The 15,436-nt window shown below is 38.3% G+C and overlaps 1 protein-coding gene across 2 annotated transcripts in view; it reads left to right on the top strand.

The window, feature by feature from the left end:
- Positions 1–15,436, top strand: part of LOC126249019 (isoleucine--tRNA ligase, cytoplasmic) — a 181,021-nt gene that overhangs the window by 98,336 nt on the left and 67,249 nt on the right. For both annotated transcript variants that reach the window (XM_049950620.1, XM_049950619.1), the window contains 2 exons: positions 1,553–1,768; positions 8,016–8,218. In XM_049950620.1, coding sequence (XP_049806577.1) covers positions 1,553–1,768; positions 8,016–8,218 — 419 coding nt within the window. The remainder of the gene's footprint in view (positions 1–1,552; positions 1,769–8,015; positions 8,219–15,436) is intronic.

Raw genomic sequence — 15,436 nt, 5'->3', positions numbered from 1 at the left:
TGTTTTCTGCAACAGCTGTTTCTCACGCACTGACATAGTTACTTTACACACCATCATGTTACACACAAAAATCCAGAGTCCTCTTGTGACGGAGGGTTGCAACTTGCATCACTGAAATGGAAAAGTCAGCCGAGTAATATGCATGACTTGTAACACCTCAACTGAAATTGAGAACAGATAAAAAATTCAGAAACATTACTTTTACACACACCCTCGTTTATTGCATTTGTTGTTTACACTTGTTGTTGGCAGTTTTTCTCCAACAAATAATGTAAACAACAACAAATATAGTAGAAACGTAAACAGCCATCTGAAAATGAGTCCGTTGGGTCGAAACTGTTAATTGTACTATTTGGGTAAATGAATAGCATTATTGCTGTTTTCTTCTTTGCGGGAATCAACTTGTATTTTGTACACAATCATGGTCTCGAAAAATGTCAGTTGTCGGAAAAAAAGTGGGAAGAAAGTTTTTGTTTCAAGTGTCATTAATATGTTTAGTTTGTGATAATACAAATACAGAAATTTAGCATTAGGTTTCTAATGAATATTGCTGTAGTCAACAAAAACCATTTCTCATAACTTTTAAATTTTGGAACTTTAGAGCAAAGCTCAGCTTGGCACAAAGAGCATGCAACATCTACTAATGCATGTTTGAAAGACTCTTCTTGGTTTGGCACCTGTATCAAGTGTAGGAACATGCAGCAGAGTACCGAGAACACAGTAGCATTGAAAATGTATTTTTTGGACGAAAAAAATAACAGAACATTTTCCATTTACACTCTTCATTTAATGTCCTTGTGTCCTGTATCACATAAGCGTGCTCAAGCAAATATCTCCATGAATTTCAAATTTTTATTCACATCATCCATTCAAAAACTGGGTTTTGAGCCTGAAAACACGGAACCAGCCTCAATTATAGCTCTTCAAGAGTATTTTTTGGGGGAGCCAAATTCACAGCTGGAGCAATCTTTGTGCAATGATTGGTGATGTTATTGGGAAGATTTTAAACTGAGTTGTGTTTTCTGGAGTCACGGCAGTAACTAACCAGGATTATTGAATTGTGATGACAGTCTACAAACTAATCGTTAGGTTACCTCCCAAGCACATAGCTTTTTCCAGAAGGTTGTGAAAGAATTGTCATTTTCTGGAACATCACGTGAATCAGATTAGATTATGCATCTGGAAACGACTTGTAGTTTAGTGTGTACAGCCATTATTTAACAATTTTGAAGGGTGCTGCTAATGCTTTGACAAACAGGCAAATGGCAGGTGTCTCTCTTCTCATTTACCTGACCCACTTATCCTTTTACATGTTTTCCAAGTTTCTCACAAACCATCCCAGATGAATGTCACTGTTGTTCCCACATAGTGTATTGTTTATGATTATCAGAAGGAAGACTCCTTCATTATTTAAGAACTAATTTAGATATTAATTTTCCCAAGCAGTTAAACATTTGTTACATTCGTGTATTTTTATCTACTTTACAAAATGTTGGTGCGTGTTGATTTTAATCCACAATAAAGTTCAGTATGTTATTCTTTTGGTTGTCAGGAAGGTGTGGACTTAAAATTTGATCCAGATGAGAGAGTGGAAGAGTCTTCAACAAATATAATGGATAGATGGATTCTATCTTTCACATATTCATTAATCAAGTTTGTGAAAAACGAAATGGAGCACTATAGGCTTTATACAGTTGTCCCTCGCCTCATCAAGTTCATTGATAATTTGACCAACTGGTATGTGCGTATGAACAGGAAACGACTAAAGGTGAGTAAGAGAGTGGTGGTGTTGTGTCCCAGTTCAATTCAGTATCTCTCTATTAGTTACCTAATTTAACCATCTGATCTTCAGCATTCTTCTGCCACACTACATTTCAAAATTTTCTATTTTTTATTGTCTAAACTGTTGAACGTCCACATTTCATTTCTGCTCCGGGCAAATACATTCAGGAAAGACTTCATAAACGCATGTCTGCTATCAAATAATTTCTGCAAATACTTGCTAAAGTGATTACATTAGAGCAAAAATTTGCACATGTTTACTTTCACAAGTTGCTTGGGCAAGTGAATTTGAGGAACTTGCTGCAAGTACTTGCAAAATTATTTCCACCAGTGATGATGTAAGGTGGCCAAGTGGAAGTTTACAGTGTAGTGGTTAAAAGCCAGAGCAGCTTCCACCATTGTATTATTATTATTATTATTATTATTATTATTATTAAATAATAATTGTAGTGAGGGCCTTTGCATGCCAAGTGGTCTAATTTTGGAAAAAAGTTCCCACATGACCATCAAGGATTTTGCTGAAATGTTGTGTGAACATTGACATGTGTTCCCAGTTAACATTGGTAAAGTTTTACCTTCGCCAATTAAATACTTACAGAGATAGTCATTTGTTTGGCCCCATAGCACACCTATCAACATTGCTGCTGTGAGTTTTCGGCAACTTTGAGGCATAATATTTCTGGGAATATTTTCTTGGAAGAAACAAAACTTGGCCATCTTGTACTACTTTTTGCTCACTCTTAAACGAAATAATAAAAAAAATATTTCCTGACCAATTTTCATATGGATAATTTGAAGTAAAGTCAGACAAAAAAGTACACAATCAAAAAATATGCTGTTTAATTTTTCATATGTCAGGGAGTAGTTGTAGTATAAATGTGAGATTTTGCATGTGTAAACTTAACAATACAAGGTTGTAGAATAACCATAGTTTACATTGAAGACAAAGTTGAAGATTTTTCTAAAAATGCCAAAAATGGCAACTGTTTTCATTAGAAAAACCATGTTCTAAACCATCTAAAAAAACTATATTTCTTTTTGCAGTGCAAGCATATAAGACCCTAAAAAGCAATGATAAGGTGAAGCCGAAAAAATAGTTGCTAGAAAAAAGTGTGAAGTTAAGCCATTTATATCTCCGAAAGTAACTGCAGGATAAATGTGAAACTTTGCTCGTATAAACTTACCAATGCAAGGTCTTAAAAATATTAATTTTCATTCACCTAATGCCTTTCAGTATTTTCCAGAAATGGTTATATGTGGCCCACTTTTACAAAAAGGAATCTTCTGCATCCTCTTTTAAACCATTTTTATTAGAAAGACTGTGTTATAAACCACCTAAAAACTAGATTTGATTTTGTAGTTTGAGCAATTAAGGCCTAAAAAAAGATGACTAGTTTCAGGTGCATTGAAAATGGGCCCATGTTCTGCTGGTACTCAAATTAAATCCAACATCTTTCATTATGTTCTACAATTGTTCAGTACTCTCTGTGGAAGATAATATCAAAAGTTCTGATTACTAGCAAACGAGCTTGAGTCACAAAAACTGCAAATAAGTAGTCTATTTTGTGTTTTTAAACATCTCTACAGCATTCAACTCTACAAAATTCTTTGAATAAAAAACTAAAGTCGCTAAGAATCCAATAAAGAGAATAGTTTTCTCTTTTTTGTGGTGGTAACAGTTTGAGCTAATCACATCTGTAAAATGTAATTTTTTAGGTTCTTTTGTGACAAAATTTCTTTTCAAAAAATGTCACGAGTGACATCATATGGCCAACAGCGTTGTTTCCCTCATGACATTCTACAGCAAATTAATGAAACCCTTAAAAAAAATTCAAGTAGCTTGAAGTAAACCTAAGCTTAGGATCTTAGAAAGAGACCTTTTCTAGCTTTTGCCCCTGATGCTTAAAGACTTTTATCAGGCTTGGGAACATGTGGTAAAGAAATCCACCTTTGGCTGCTGTTGCACAGCTGTCAGGCATGACCCCTGTGGTGATGGTGATGCTGGTTTTGTCACTTTAAAAGGTATCAGCAGTGTTTAAGCAACCATGTACCATAGTAGCACAGTTATGTAATTCTCCTCTGTGCACCAGTGTTCCACATAAAGCGCAAACTGTGCTAACTCAAAATATGCTATACCTTAAACCAGAGTGAAACTAGCACATCAGTAGCATTTCACAATAAAGAGACATACTAATGATGCTCTTTAATGTGAGTCAATTCCAAAAAATATCAGGAAGACTGCTGCAAATTTGTCACCCAATGTGACAATGTGTAAATCATGCCTATTTATTTGATGTGTGCTGGAGCTGTTATGCAAGAATTATACTACCATGATCTCCACTGTTGAATTGTGAAGTTTATAACCAGTTTGATTCTGTAACTATAGCAGAAAAACATACTGAAATATCTCCACTGAGTCACGATGAAAGACACTCCTTTTTTTGAAATTTTGCAAGTTCTTCAGACTTTATTTCACATCCAGTCATCAAGACCTTTGATATTACCTTCCACAGATAGTACTCAGTGATTGAAGAACATAATGAAAGATGTCAAATTTGAGTACCAATGGAGTGATGGCCCAGTGTCATTTTTAAGAGACTTATAGGCTGACATTGCAAAAGCTTTTTTTGAAAAATTGTCAACCTTGCCCTCAATTTCTAAACTATTGGAAAGAAATAGGAGAACAAAATTTTATATGCTACAACCTTCTATTGGTAATTCTGTATGTGCAGAGTTTCAGGCTTATCAAGGAGTTGTTTCCAGAGATATAAAAAGCTAAATTTCACATTTTTTGGGGTGTCTATTTTATGAACAACTTTGATTCAAATTATTCGTATGGAAATTGGCCAGGAAATTTCTTTTTTATTATTTTATTAAGAGAGTGCAAAAAGTTGTACAAGGTGGCCTATTTTTATTTCTTTCAAGAAAATATTGCCAGAGATATTATGTCTCTAAGTTGCCAAGAACTCATAGGTACACTGTTGATAGATGGGCTATGTTGTCAAACAAATGACTACATCTCTGGAATTATTGGATTGGTGATCGTGCAACTTAACCAGTGTGTACTGGGAACATGTGCAGATGTTCATACAAAATTTCATCAAAATCTGTGATGGTCATGTGAGAACCCCTAGACCAGTTGGAATGGAATGACCCATTAACAATAATTTAAGAAAAAACAAGTGTTTGGGTGAAGTAATGGATACAAAGGCATGCATATTTAAGGTTTCAACGACTGTTGCACAATCAAGTATTCCAAAACAGGATACAAAAGTGTGTCAAGCTACACACCAAGAAATCGCCTTCTAATTACCCTTAAATTTCTAGACATGGTATTTATTAATTTTATTACAAATTTAATGCATTTACATTTAAATTAACATTTTTAAAAAATCAGCTAAAATTTTTAGGCACTCAAGCCTTCCGCTTCCACTTTTGGTGAAACAAAGTAAGCGGCAAATTCATTTCCCACTTCTTTCACTGGCTGTGGGCTATTATGTATTTTTAGAGGTTCCAATGTTCATTTGTTTCGGTCCACTTGTGTTTGTGGCATTCTCCTTTCTGTTATTGACATTTTCATACTGATAATGAACATAGAACACTTAGTTTGAAAATCACACTCAACAGCTGCAAGAGACTGTTTCCAGAAACTACTGCTTCTTTAATTCTACAAAACTTGCGAAAGTCAACTTGCTGGCACAGTTTCTATGTCAAAGAACTTGTAGGAATAAATTTTACAGGTGACTTCAGAAAGTTCAGTTACTAATGGACACATGCCTTAACACTTAAATATATATTCAACGCCAACAAATTTCTCTTGTTGTATATACATGCTTTTCTTGCTGTTGCCCATCTGCAAATTGACTTTCCTATTTTAGTCCTCACCAGTTATTTTTCTGCCCAAATACTGCAAAAGAATGAAGGAGCTGTGTGAAAACTCAGGAAAGTGCTTGTAGTAAAAACCTGAGTATTGTTTCCAGTCAATGATATGTCCACTTTAGTTTCCATTTTGCATTCATGGTTCCAAAAATCAACAAAAAAATTAATGGCATTTTTGAATGAAATTGGAGAGGAGAAAATCCCATTTTACTACTTTCTTTACACTTTAGTTTTCTTTTCACTTTTTCTATTTGAATATATTCTATTGCCTTGAAATTTAAATTTTTATTGTCTTCCACTGATGTATAGACTCTTCAAATTTTGTCACATACTTTTCTTATTAAAAATCATAACATTGATTATATTTCTGGACTAATAACTTGAATCAAACACATATCAGAATGACATACCATATTTACCCGATTATAAGACAAGGCTTTTTCCCCAAATTGTCATTCTAAAAATACGGGGTCGAGATCAAACTATTGCTGCCGAGTTCAATGTTTTGCATTGTTTAATGATTAATATAGGGGTCACCTTACATTCACACAGGAAGCTTTGTATTGAAGTTTTGTACAGATTTATTTTGAACAGTCCCAAAGGGTAGGACATATCGAACAATTAGAGATTTCCTGATATGCCGAAGTGCTCGATACGGTATCTACTTTGCTCGAACAAACACGTGAAATTTGACTTGTGGCACTAGTGCAAGGGATATGCAAGAAACTATGAGCTAGCCACTACAACAGTACAATGCTCTGCTTAAAAACTGATAGTTTTATGAAACACAGGTGGTAATAACATTAAATTCTATCAACTTAAAAAACTTTTATTGTATTTGAGCTGGATTGCAATAAATGTTCTCATACATGTTTGGATACTGTATATGTACATTTATGCTGTTTTTTAAATAAATTTAACATTCAAAGGAGACAATCTTTGCCTTCAAAAACCATTAGTTGATTTTGAACCAAGATCAACATTTTATTTGGCTGTGAGACACTGAAATGATTCGCTAAGGGGTTGCAAATGAGAAATTGGGTTGGTGTACATGTTAGAATACTGGAGAAAATTGAAACCATTTTTAGTCAGCTATAGAAGAAGATGATGACATTCAGATGAAACAAGAAGGCAAATTATCTTCTAGAATGAAATGTCTAAACTGACTGTAAGTGTTTTTGCAAGAATAAATTACAGTGGAAAGACTCATTAGGGGGATAGTACAGACAGACGTGTCTAGATCATGGGATGAGTGAAAGATCAATAATAATTGGACTGAATAGTGATTGCAATCTTTTAGTTGTGTATTAGTTGCTGTTTGTACATACAACCTGCACCCTAGATGATGATTCACTGTTGCTCAGGCACAACACTATGGAAAGTTACAGGGGGTCAGTGACCCAGATTGACTGAGAACTATGAGTGTGAGGAGGGGAGTGTTGAGCGGGCAGAAATTTCGTCATGCAGCCAGCCATGGGAATGTATGTTGTGTACTTTGGCCTTTTAAGAACGTCTACCATGATTAAACTGCAGTTTTCCTGAATCCATTTTCACTCGGAATCAAATTGACTCCAAAATTGGACAAATACTCAACAATAGCATTCATGTCTGCAGGTAACGTTAAAGTCTAGGTGGGGGGCCAGTGGTGTACTTACGTGTTTTAGACAACAATGTTGTCATTGGTCACCATGAGGTATGACTGGAACAATTGGGAGTGTGTCAGCTGCTGGTTCTACGCAGCCATTGAGATTGGCGGACAGACAATATGTTTGGAAGCAATAGACATTGTAACATTTGTATGTCGGTATAGAGGGACAATCTACTATATGTAAAAAAAAAAAAAAAAAAGGCTATGTTCTCCTGTTCCACAGTAACCAAAACCACAGAAATCGCAACATATTTGGAAGAAACAGCCAAATATTTATGACAACAGAGATATAACTTTCACAACTGTCCTGTCAGGATGATGACAACGATGATTAAAAATGGTGATACCACATATGAGAGCTAAGTAAACAAAAACGGCAGCGAAGATAGAAATTAATGTAAACAATTTCTTTTTGTTTTATTTAGAAATTAATGTATATTTTTGTTTTATTTTATTTCTCCTTGTATTATCAAAACATAGACAATTAATAAACGGCATTTTAGAGTAGGTATAATGTTAACAGTTCATAATCGTGATTTGTCAGAATATGTTAAAAAATAAATTTGTCCCGAGGAGCCTCTTAGAAAAAAAAGGGGTCATCTTATTTTCAGGGTCATCTTATACTCGGGTAAATATGGCACTTTCAAGATTACCAATAACAAGTTAGTTGTCAGTTGCTTTGTAATTTCATGGTATGATTTTTCAGGGAGCTTTTGGAGTAGAAGAGTGTACAGGTGCCTTGAATGTGCTCTTCACTGTCCTTTTGCTGATGGTTAGAATAATGGCACCATTTACACCATTCATCACAGAAACAATGTACCAAAATTTAAGAAGGGCACTAAAGAAACAGAACTTTGAAGGCTGTGATAATACAGAAAGTGTACATTATCTTCCTTTTCCCAAAGTGAGGTGAGTGGTTTTCCATGATTTTCTGGCTGTGATTCACTGTTACAAACTTGAGATCTAGTTTATTTCTGTGGTCTTTTTCAAATGAAGTGAGACTTCAGCGTAATCAAAACCTGTAAATACAATCAAACTTGAGTGAATTTATGTGCCTCAGAAGTAATAGATGGCAGTTTACAAGACTGGTACCATTCTCAAATTAAGAGGGTCAGTCAGAAAGTAATACCTCCTATTTTTTATTGTCTGTAAATAAAGTTTAAGTGAAAAATTTGAATTTGGCACTAATTCTGTAAAGCTTCTTCTCCAAGCCACTGAGGTTGTAACTTCCTTTATTAACAGATGCCAGTACTGCAGTGACTTACAAAATGGCTGATATTGATGTTTATATTAGACAGTGTTCTGTAATAAATTCCTGAGTGCAGGAGGTGAAACGCCTATTCACATTCACGAAGGCTGCAAAATGTGTACGGTGATGCAACTCTGGATACCAGCACTTTTAGGTGATGGGTTTGCACTGTAATGAAGCTGAAGGGGAGACGGCGTTTGCTGATGAAGCGCGGATCAGCAGGGCATTGACAGTAATGACTCCGCACGACATTCATTGAGTTGATGACATCATGCAAAGTGACTGCAGATGATTTGTGTTGCATTACTTCCCTCAGTAGAAGCAGTGTGATGATGATCATTCAACAACTAGCTTGGATACCAAGAATGCTAAGCGGCCAGAGTAGAGAGACAAGAAAAACAATTGCCTGTCAACTCTTGCAATGCTTCCATTTAGAGGGAGAGAAGGGCCCGAAAAAAAAAGTGACCGGAGATGAAATATAGGTTAATTTTTCTGAAACAGAATCAAAGAGTCAGTCAGTGGAATGGCATCACGGAAACTCGCTGATGAAGAAAAAGTTCAGAACTTAAGATCAGCAGGTAAAGATATGGCTACACTATTCTGAGATGCTGAGGGTGTGATTACAATTGTGTGTGTGCGCTTTTTTTTTAAAAAGTGGGGATGCACAAGAAATTCCCTCTTAATACGTCAGAACCGTCAAACAAGTAATGTAGGTCTTCAGCGAGTTTGCCCAACAAAAACTGTGATGGATGTTGTTCTTTTGCAATACAATGTGAGACCACACACTAGTTGTCACAATTGGATGGGAAGTGTTGCCTCATCCCCCATCCAGCCCTAACCTGGCACCATCAGACTTCCATATGTTGAGGCTGTTTAAAGCAGCTCATTGTGGTTCACACTTTAAAGATGAGGAGGCCATGAAAATGTCTGTGCATCATTGGAAGCAGGACTGTGCGTTTTACTTTACTGGCATACATGCTATTGTTAAAAGATGGACCAAAACTGTGTCAGTGTGGTGGTTGCATTTGAAATTCTTGAGACACACACACACACACACACACACACACACACACACACACACACACAGAGAGAGAGAGAGAGAGAGAGAGAGAGAGAGAGAGAGAGAGAGATGGGGGGGGGGGGGCAGCAGTCGAAAGTCCAGGGTTATCATCCCATCGTGAAGTACATTTAATATTAATGATGCACATAACTGAACATATACAAATAAAAACATACAATTAATGTGGTACAATAATGGAAAGTCCTGATAGAGCATGCACAAGTGTTTTCCCTCACACACACTTTAACTGCTGTGATGTGAACCAAATTGACACGAAACCTAAACATCTGTTCATTGTACAGGCACAGTTCAGTGGTGAATTATCCTTTATATGAGAATACAGCATACTGTGTATTTCCAGTGCCCCACCTGGTTGTCATTTGAGACAAATTATTTTTAAGTGTTCAGAATTTGTTTTATACACCAGTGCTGCCAAGTATGGCCAAAACATGTAAATCAAGTTTAAAGTTGGAGCTCAATAACAGTCACTGTTCACAGTCTTGTGAATTTCATGGCAATTGCCGTATGATTACTTTATGTAGTCACAGAATTAATAAGCAGGAAATATGATCAGAATAAATACCCCATTTCAACCACATATCGCTGAACTTGTGTATTGCAGGAACCATGACATTCTAACAACTCGAGGAGGACCCCATGCCAAAGAGGCAGAAATTGGTGAGGAAATGCAAAGGTTAAATAAGTAGAAAGTCTCTACAGGAAAGAGCTTGCAGTAAAGATGAAGCCTTCTGATAATTTGTTTTTGAATGGCAATTAAAACTCTTCCAAAAATGTTATATTGCCCACCTACACTTTCCTCCAATTCACTGCACTGCACTATATCCAACATTGTTTTCACTACAGATGTTCACCATTTAGTGATGCTAAAAATAATAAAGTGGTGCCAACGAGACAGGCAGAAAAAACAATGTGCCTTACATATCACATGACTCTGGCGCTGATGCTGATGTGTGACTCTCACCGAGCATGGCCGTTTGAAGCGTGTGCAGATCCACACAATGGAAAATAAAGCGTCTACATCCAGTGGCTTAAACACTGTAAAGAGGAGGATAATTGATTAGAGCTCCCAAAATAAGAAAAAAAGAAAAGAAAAAAAACTGAGCTTCACATACATTAAATCATTGTACAGAGGAAAAGTAGTATGGACGAAAATTTAGCATAGTGTATATGGGCATTTGGTCAGGACCAAAAAAAAAATTTGGACGTAATATAGAGGAATGTTATGAAGAGGTAACAACTATCATTATTACTACTGGTTTTATAGTGTTTACTCACCAAGCAGTGGCAGAACACACACGTAAAAGACTGTTGTGATTGGCAAGCTTTCAGAGCTACTGGACCCTTCTTCAGGCAGAAGGGTTGAAGGGGAAGGAAGGAGGGTGAAGGAAAAGGACTGAAGAGGTGTAGGAAAAGGGGTTGATTTTGGGAAAGTCACCCACCACTACGGATCAGGAACGGCTTACCGTACGGGATGAGAAGAATAGACTGATTGTTGGGGCTGCATCAGACAAGATTGGAAAACCTGAGAGCTTAAAAGTGGGAGGCAGGATAATATGCAAGAAAGAGATAACTACTAAAACATTGTGCACAAGTTAAAAAGAGTGAGAAGCTAAGTGCATTGTACGTAACAGAGGTGGGAGGGAGTGGTGAAAAATAGACGGGAAAGACAATGAAAGATGTAGTAAACTAAAACGGAGTGAAGCAAAGACTAGTTACATTGAAGAAAAGCTGAGACGGAAGAAATTAACGTAAATTAAGGCCAGGTGGGTGGCAAGAACCAAGGACATGTTGTAGTGCTAGTTCCCATCTGCGGAGTTCTGAGAAACTGGTGTCTGGGGAAAGAATCCAGATGGCGTGTGTGGTGAAACAGGTGCTGAGGTAACAAATGTCATGTTATAGGGCATACTCTGCAACAGGATATTACGAGTTGCCAATATATACCCTCCGCCTATCCTCATTCACCCTAACTGATAATTTGGTGGTAGTCAAGCCGATGTTGAAGGCTGTACAGTGTTTACATAATGGCTGGTATATGACGTGTCATTTCGCAGGGGGCTCTCCCTTTGATAGTATAAGTTTTGCCAATTACAGGGCTATTATAGGTAGGAGGGTGCATAGGGCACGTCTTGCAGCAGGGACTGTCACAGGGTTAGGAGCCATGGGGTAGGGAGATGGATGCAGAAGGAGCATAGGGTCTGATAAGAATATTGCGGAGATTGGAGTGGTGTGGTGTGCAAAATTTTAGACAGAATGGATCTCATTTCAGGGCATAATTTTAGGAAGTCATGGCCCTGTCGAAGTAGCTGATTAACACATTCCAGACCAGGATAATACTGTGTCACCAATGGTGTGCTCCGAAGCTGTTTTGTGGTGGGATCAGCAGTACCAGGATTGAATGTGATGGCCCGGGAGATCTGCTTTTTTAACTAGGCTGGTGGGGTAATTACATGCAGTGAAGGCTGAGGTGAGAGTGGTGGTGTATTGCTGTAAAGAGTTTGCATCCAAGCAAATATGTTTGCCTCAGATGTCAAGGCTGTATGGGAGGGAACGTTTGACATGGAAAGGATAACAACTGTCAAAATGTAAGTATTGTTCTTTGTTGGTAGGTTTAATGTGGACAGAAGTGTGTAGCTGGCCTTCATTGAGTATGAGACCAAGGAAAGTGTATGAGATCGAGGCAAGTGGCATGGGATTTGGAATAGGACCATGTGAAATTTAAATGGGAGAAGGTATTCAGAGATTCCAGGTCAGCCTCACCATGAGTCCATATGGTAAATATGTCATCAATGTATCTAAACCAAATCAGGGGCTGAACACTTATGGATCCCAGGAAAGCCTTTCCAAGTGACTCATGAAAAGATTGGCATAGGAAGGAACCATCTTGGTTCCCATGGCCGTACCCCTGATCTGTTTGTATGTCTGCCCCTCAAAGGTGAAGTAGTTGTTGGTAAGTATAAAGTTGATTAAGGTGAGTAAGAAGGATGTGATAGGTTTGGAATCAGGTAGGTACTGACTGAGGAAATGTTCAGCAGCAGCAGACAGACCATGTACGTGGAGAATATTTGTATAGAGGGAGGTGGCATCAGTGGTGACAAGCAAGGTGTGTGGTGGGAGTGGGACGGGCATGGATTTCAGACGATCTAGGAAATGGTTGGTATCTTTGATGTAGGAGGGGAGTTTTTGTACTATGGGTTGCAGGTGTTGCTCAACTAAGGCAGACATACATTCGGTGGGTGCTTTGAAGCCAGCATCTGTAGGACGGCCAGGATGATTGGGTTTGTGGATCGTAGGATGAAGGTAAAAGGTGGGGGTGCATGGTTGGGGTGGGGGTGAGAAGTTCTGTGGATTAAGGTGTTAGTCCTTGTGAGGGGCCTAAGGTTTTAAGGAGGGATTAAAGGTCAGTTTGAATCACAGGGATGGGATCTTGATGGCAGACACTGTATGTAGAGGCATCAGACAGCTGGCGTAGATCTTCACTAACATACTCCTTTCGGTCAACTACTACAGTGGTAGGTCCTTTGTCTGCTGGGAGGATAATGATGGAGTCATCAGCTTTTAGGGAATATAGAGCCTGGAGTTCTGCAGAGGACATGCTAGGGTCATGTTTGTAGGGACCTGAGGAAGGGTTGTGAGGCAATGCTGGATGTGAGGAATTCTTGGAAGGCTTTTAAGGGATGATTTTGAGATAGTGGTGGTGAATCAAGTTGGGATCATGGTATGAACTGTTCAAGGCAGGGTTCAATGTCAGGTTTGCTGTTCGAAAGGTTTTGGGGTTGGGTTGCAAAGTGATATTTCCAATGGATATTATGTGTGAAGGAAAGGAGGTCCTTCACCAAAGCAGCATGATCAAATGCAGGTGTAGGGCTAAAAGTGAAGCCCTTAGAAAAAAAACAGATAATTCAGGAGGGAATAGTGCATTAGATGAGAGGTTAAGGACACTTTACCATTGTAACTGGTTCGTGGGATTACGGGTTATTCTTGGTATGGGAGGCAGTGGTGAAGGAGTTGATGTTAAGGAGGTTGGCCTAGCTCGGTTTGTAGGAGAGTGGTGGTGGTTGATGGTGTGGCTGTTCAGGGCGCTGCAGAGGGATAGTAAGGGAAATACCACTGTGCAGGTAGTTTAGGAGAAGGTGGGATAGCTTTTTGAGGTGAAGTCTGGCTGAACATCTGGTGCACAGTTGCGTATCCTACAGCCTTCCTCACACTGCAGATGTCCTACATCTACATACATACTCTGAAAGCCATCGCACAGTGTGTGACGGAGGGTATGCTATAACACTAATAGTCATTTCCTTTCCTGTTCCACTTATAGGTAGAGCAAGGGAAAAATGACTGTCTATATTTCTCCATATGAGGTCTAATTTCTAGTACCTTATCTTCGTGGTCTCTGTGTAAAATGTATGTTGGTGGCTGTAGGGTTGTTCTACAATCGGCTTCAAATGCCAGTTCTCTAAACTTTCTCAGTAGGGTTCTTTGAAACAAACGTCTTCTTCCCTCCAGGGATTCTCACTTGAGTTCCTGAATCACATCTGCGACGCTTGCATGCTGATCAAACCTAACGCTAACAAATCTAGCAGCTGGCCTCTGAACTGCTCCGATATCTTTTTTCAATCCGACCTGCTGCAGATCCCACACACTCGAGCAGTACTCAAGAATACGTTGCACTAGGGTCCTGTATGTGGTCTTCTTTACAGATGAACCACACTTTCGTAAAGTTCTCCAAATAAACCAAAGTCGACCATTCACCTTCCCTACGACAATCCTCACATGTTCGTTCCATTTCGTATCTCTTTGCAATGTTACGGACAGATATTTAAACAATGTGACTATGTCGAGCAGGACGCTACTAATGCTGTATCCTAACTTAAGGGTTTGTTTTTCCTACTCATCCACATTAATTTATATTGTTCTACATTTAGGGCCAGCTGCCATTCACTACACGAACTAGAAATTTTGTGTAGGTCATCTTGTATCATCCTACATTTACTGATCTTCTACACCTTCCTCTACACCACATCATCATCAGTGAACAACTGCACCTTGTCTGCCAGATCTTGTATGTATGTACAAAATAGCAACGGTCCTATCACAGTTCCTTAGGGCACCCCTGATGTTACCCATCTCCACGAGGACAACATACTGGGTTCAGTTACGGAAGTAGTCTTTGAGCCAGTCAAATGTCTGGGAACCTATTCCATACACTTGTACCTTCGTTAACAGTCTACAGTGGGTTACCAATTCAAATGTTTTTTGGAAATCTAGAAACGTGGAATCTGCCTGTTGCCCTTCATCCATAGTTCGCAGTATATCATGTAAGAAAAGAGAAAGCTGGGTTTTGCACAAGCAGTACTTTCTATAACGGTGCTGATTCATGGACATAAGCGTTTTGGTCTGTAGGAAATTTATTATATTTAAACTCATAATATGCTTTAGGATTCTGCAGCAAACCCATGTTAAGGATATTGTTCTGTAATTTAACAGGTCCGTTCTTTTCCCCTTCTGATATACAGGAGTCACCTGTGCTTTTTCCAGTCACTTGGCACTTTGCGTCGGTGAAGATTCGCAAGAAATGCAAACTAAGTAAGGGGCCAGTGATGTAGAGCACTCTTTGTGAAACTGAATTGGTATTTCATCCGGACCTGGCAGCTTACTTAGTTTCAGCTGTTTCAGTTGTTTCTCTATGCCAAGGATGCTTATTATTATGTCATCCATACTGTTAGTTTGATATTTTACGTACACTACAGTTATCCAGAAACGTAATACACCATAATTCATATGTGCATCTGAATCTGTTCTG

This window comes from Schistocerca nitens, chromosome 3 (genome assembly GCF_023898315.1).
Source record: "Schistocerca nitens isolate TAMUIC-IGC-003100 chromosome 3, iqSchNite1.1, whole genome shotgun sequence".
In the NCBI taxonomy this organism is placed as follows: Eukaryota; Metazoa; Arthropoda; class Insecta; order Orthoptera; family Acrididae; genus Schistocerca; species Schistocerca nitens.
This window is presented reverse-complemented; position numbering and strand designations above follow the sequence as displayed.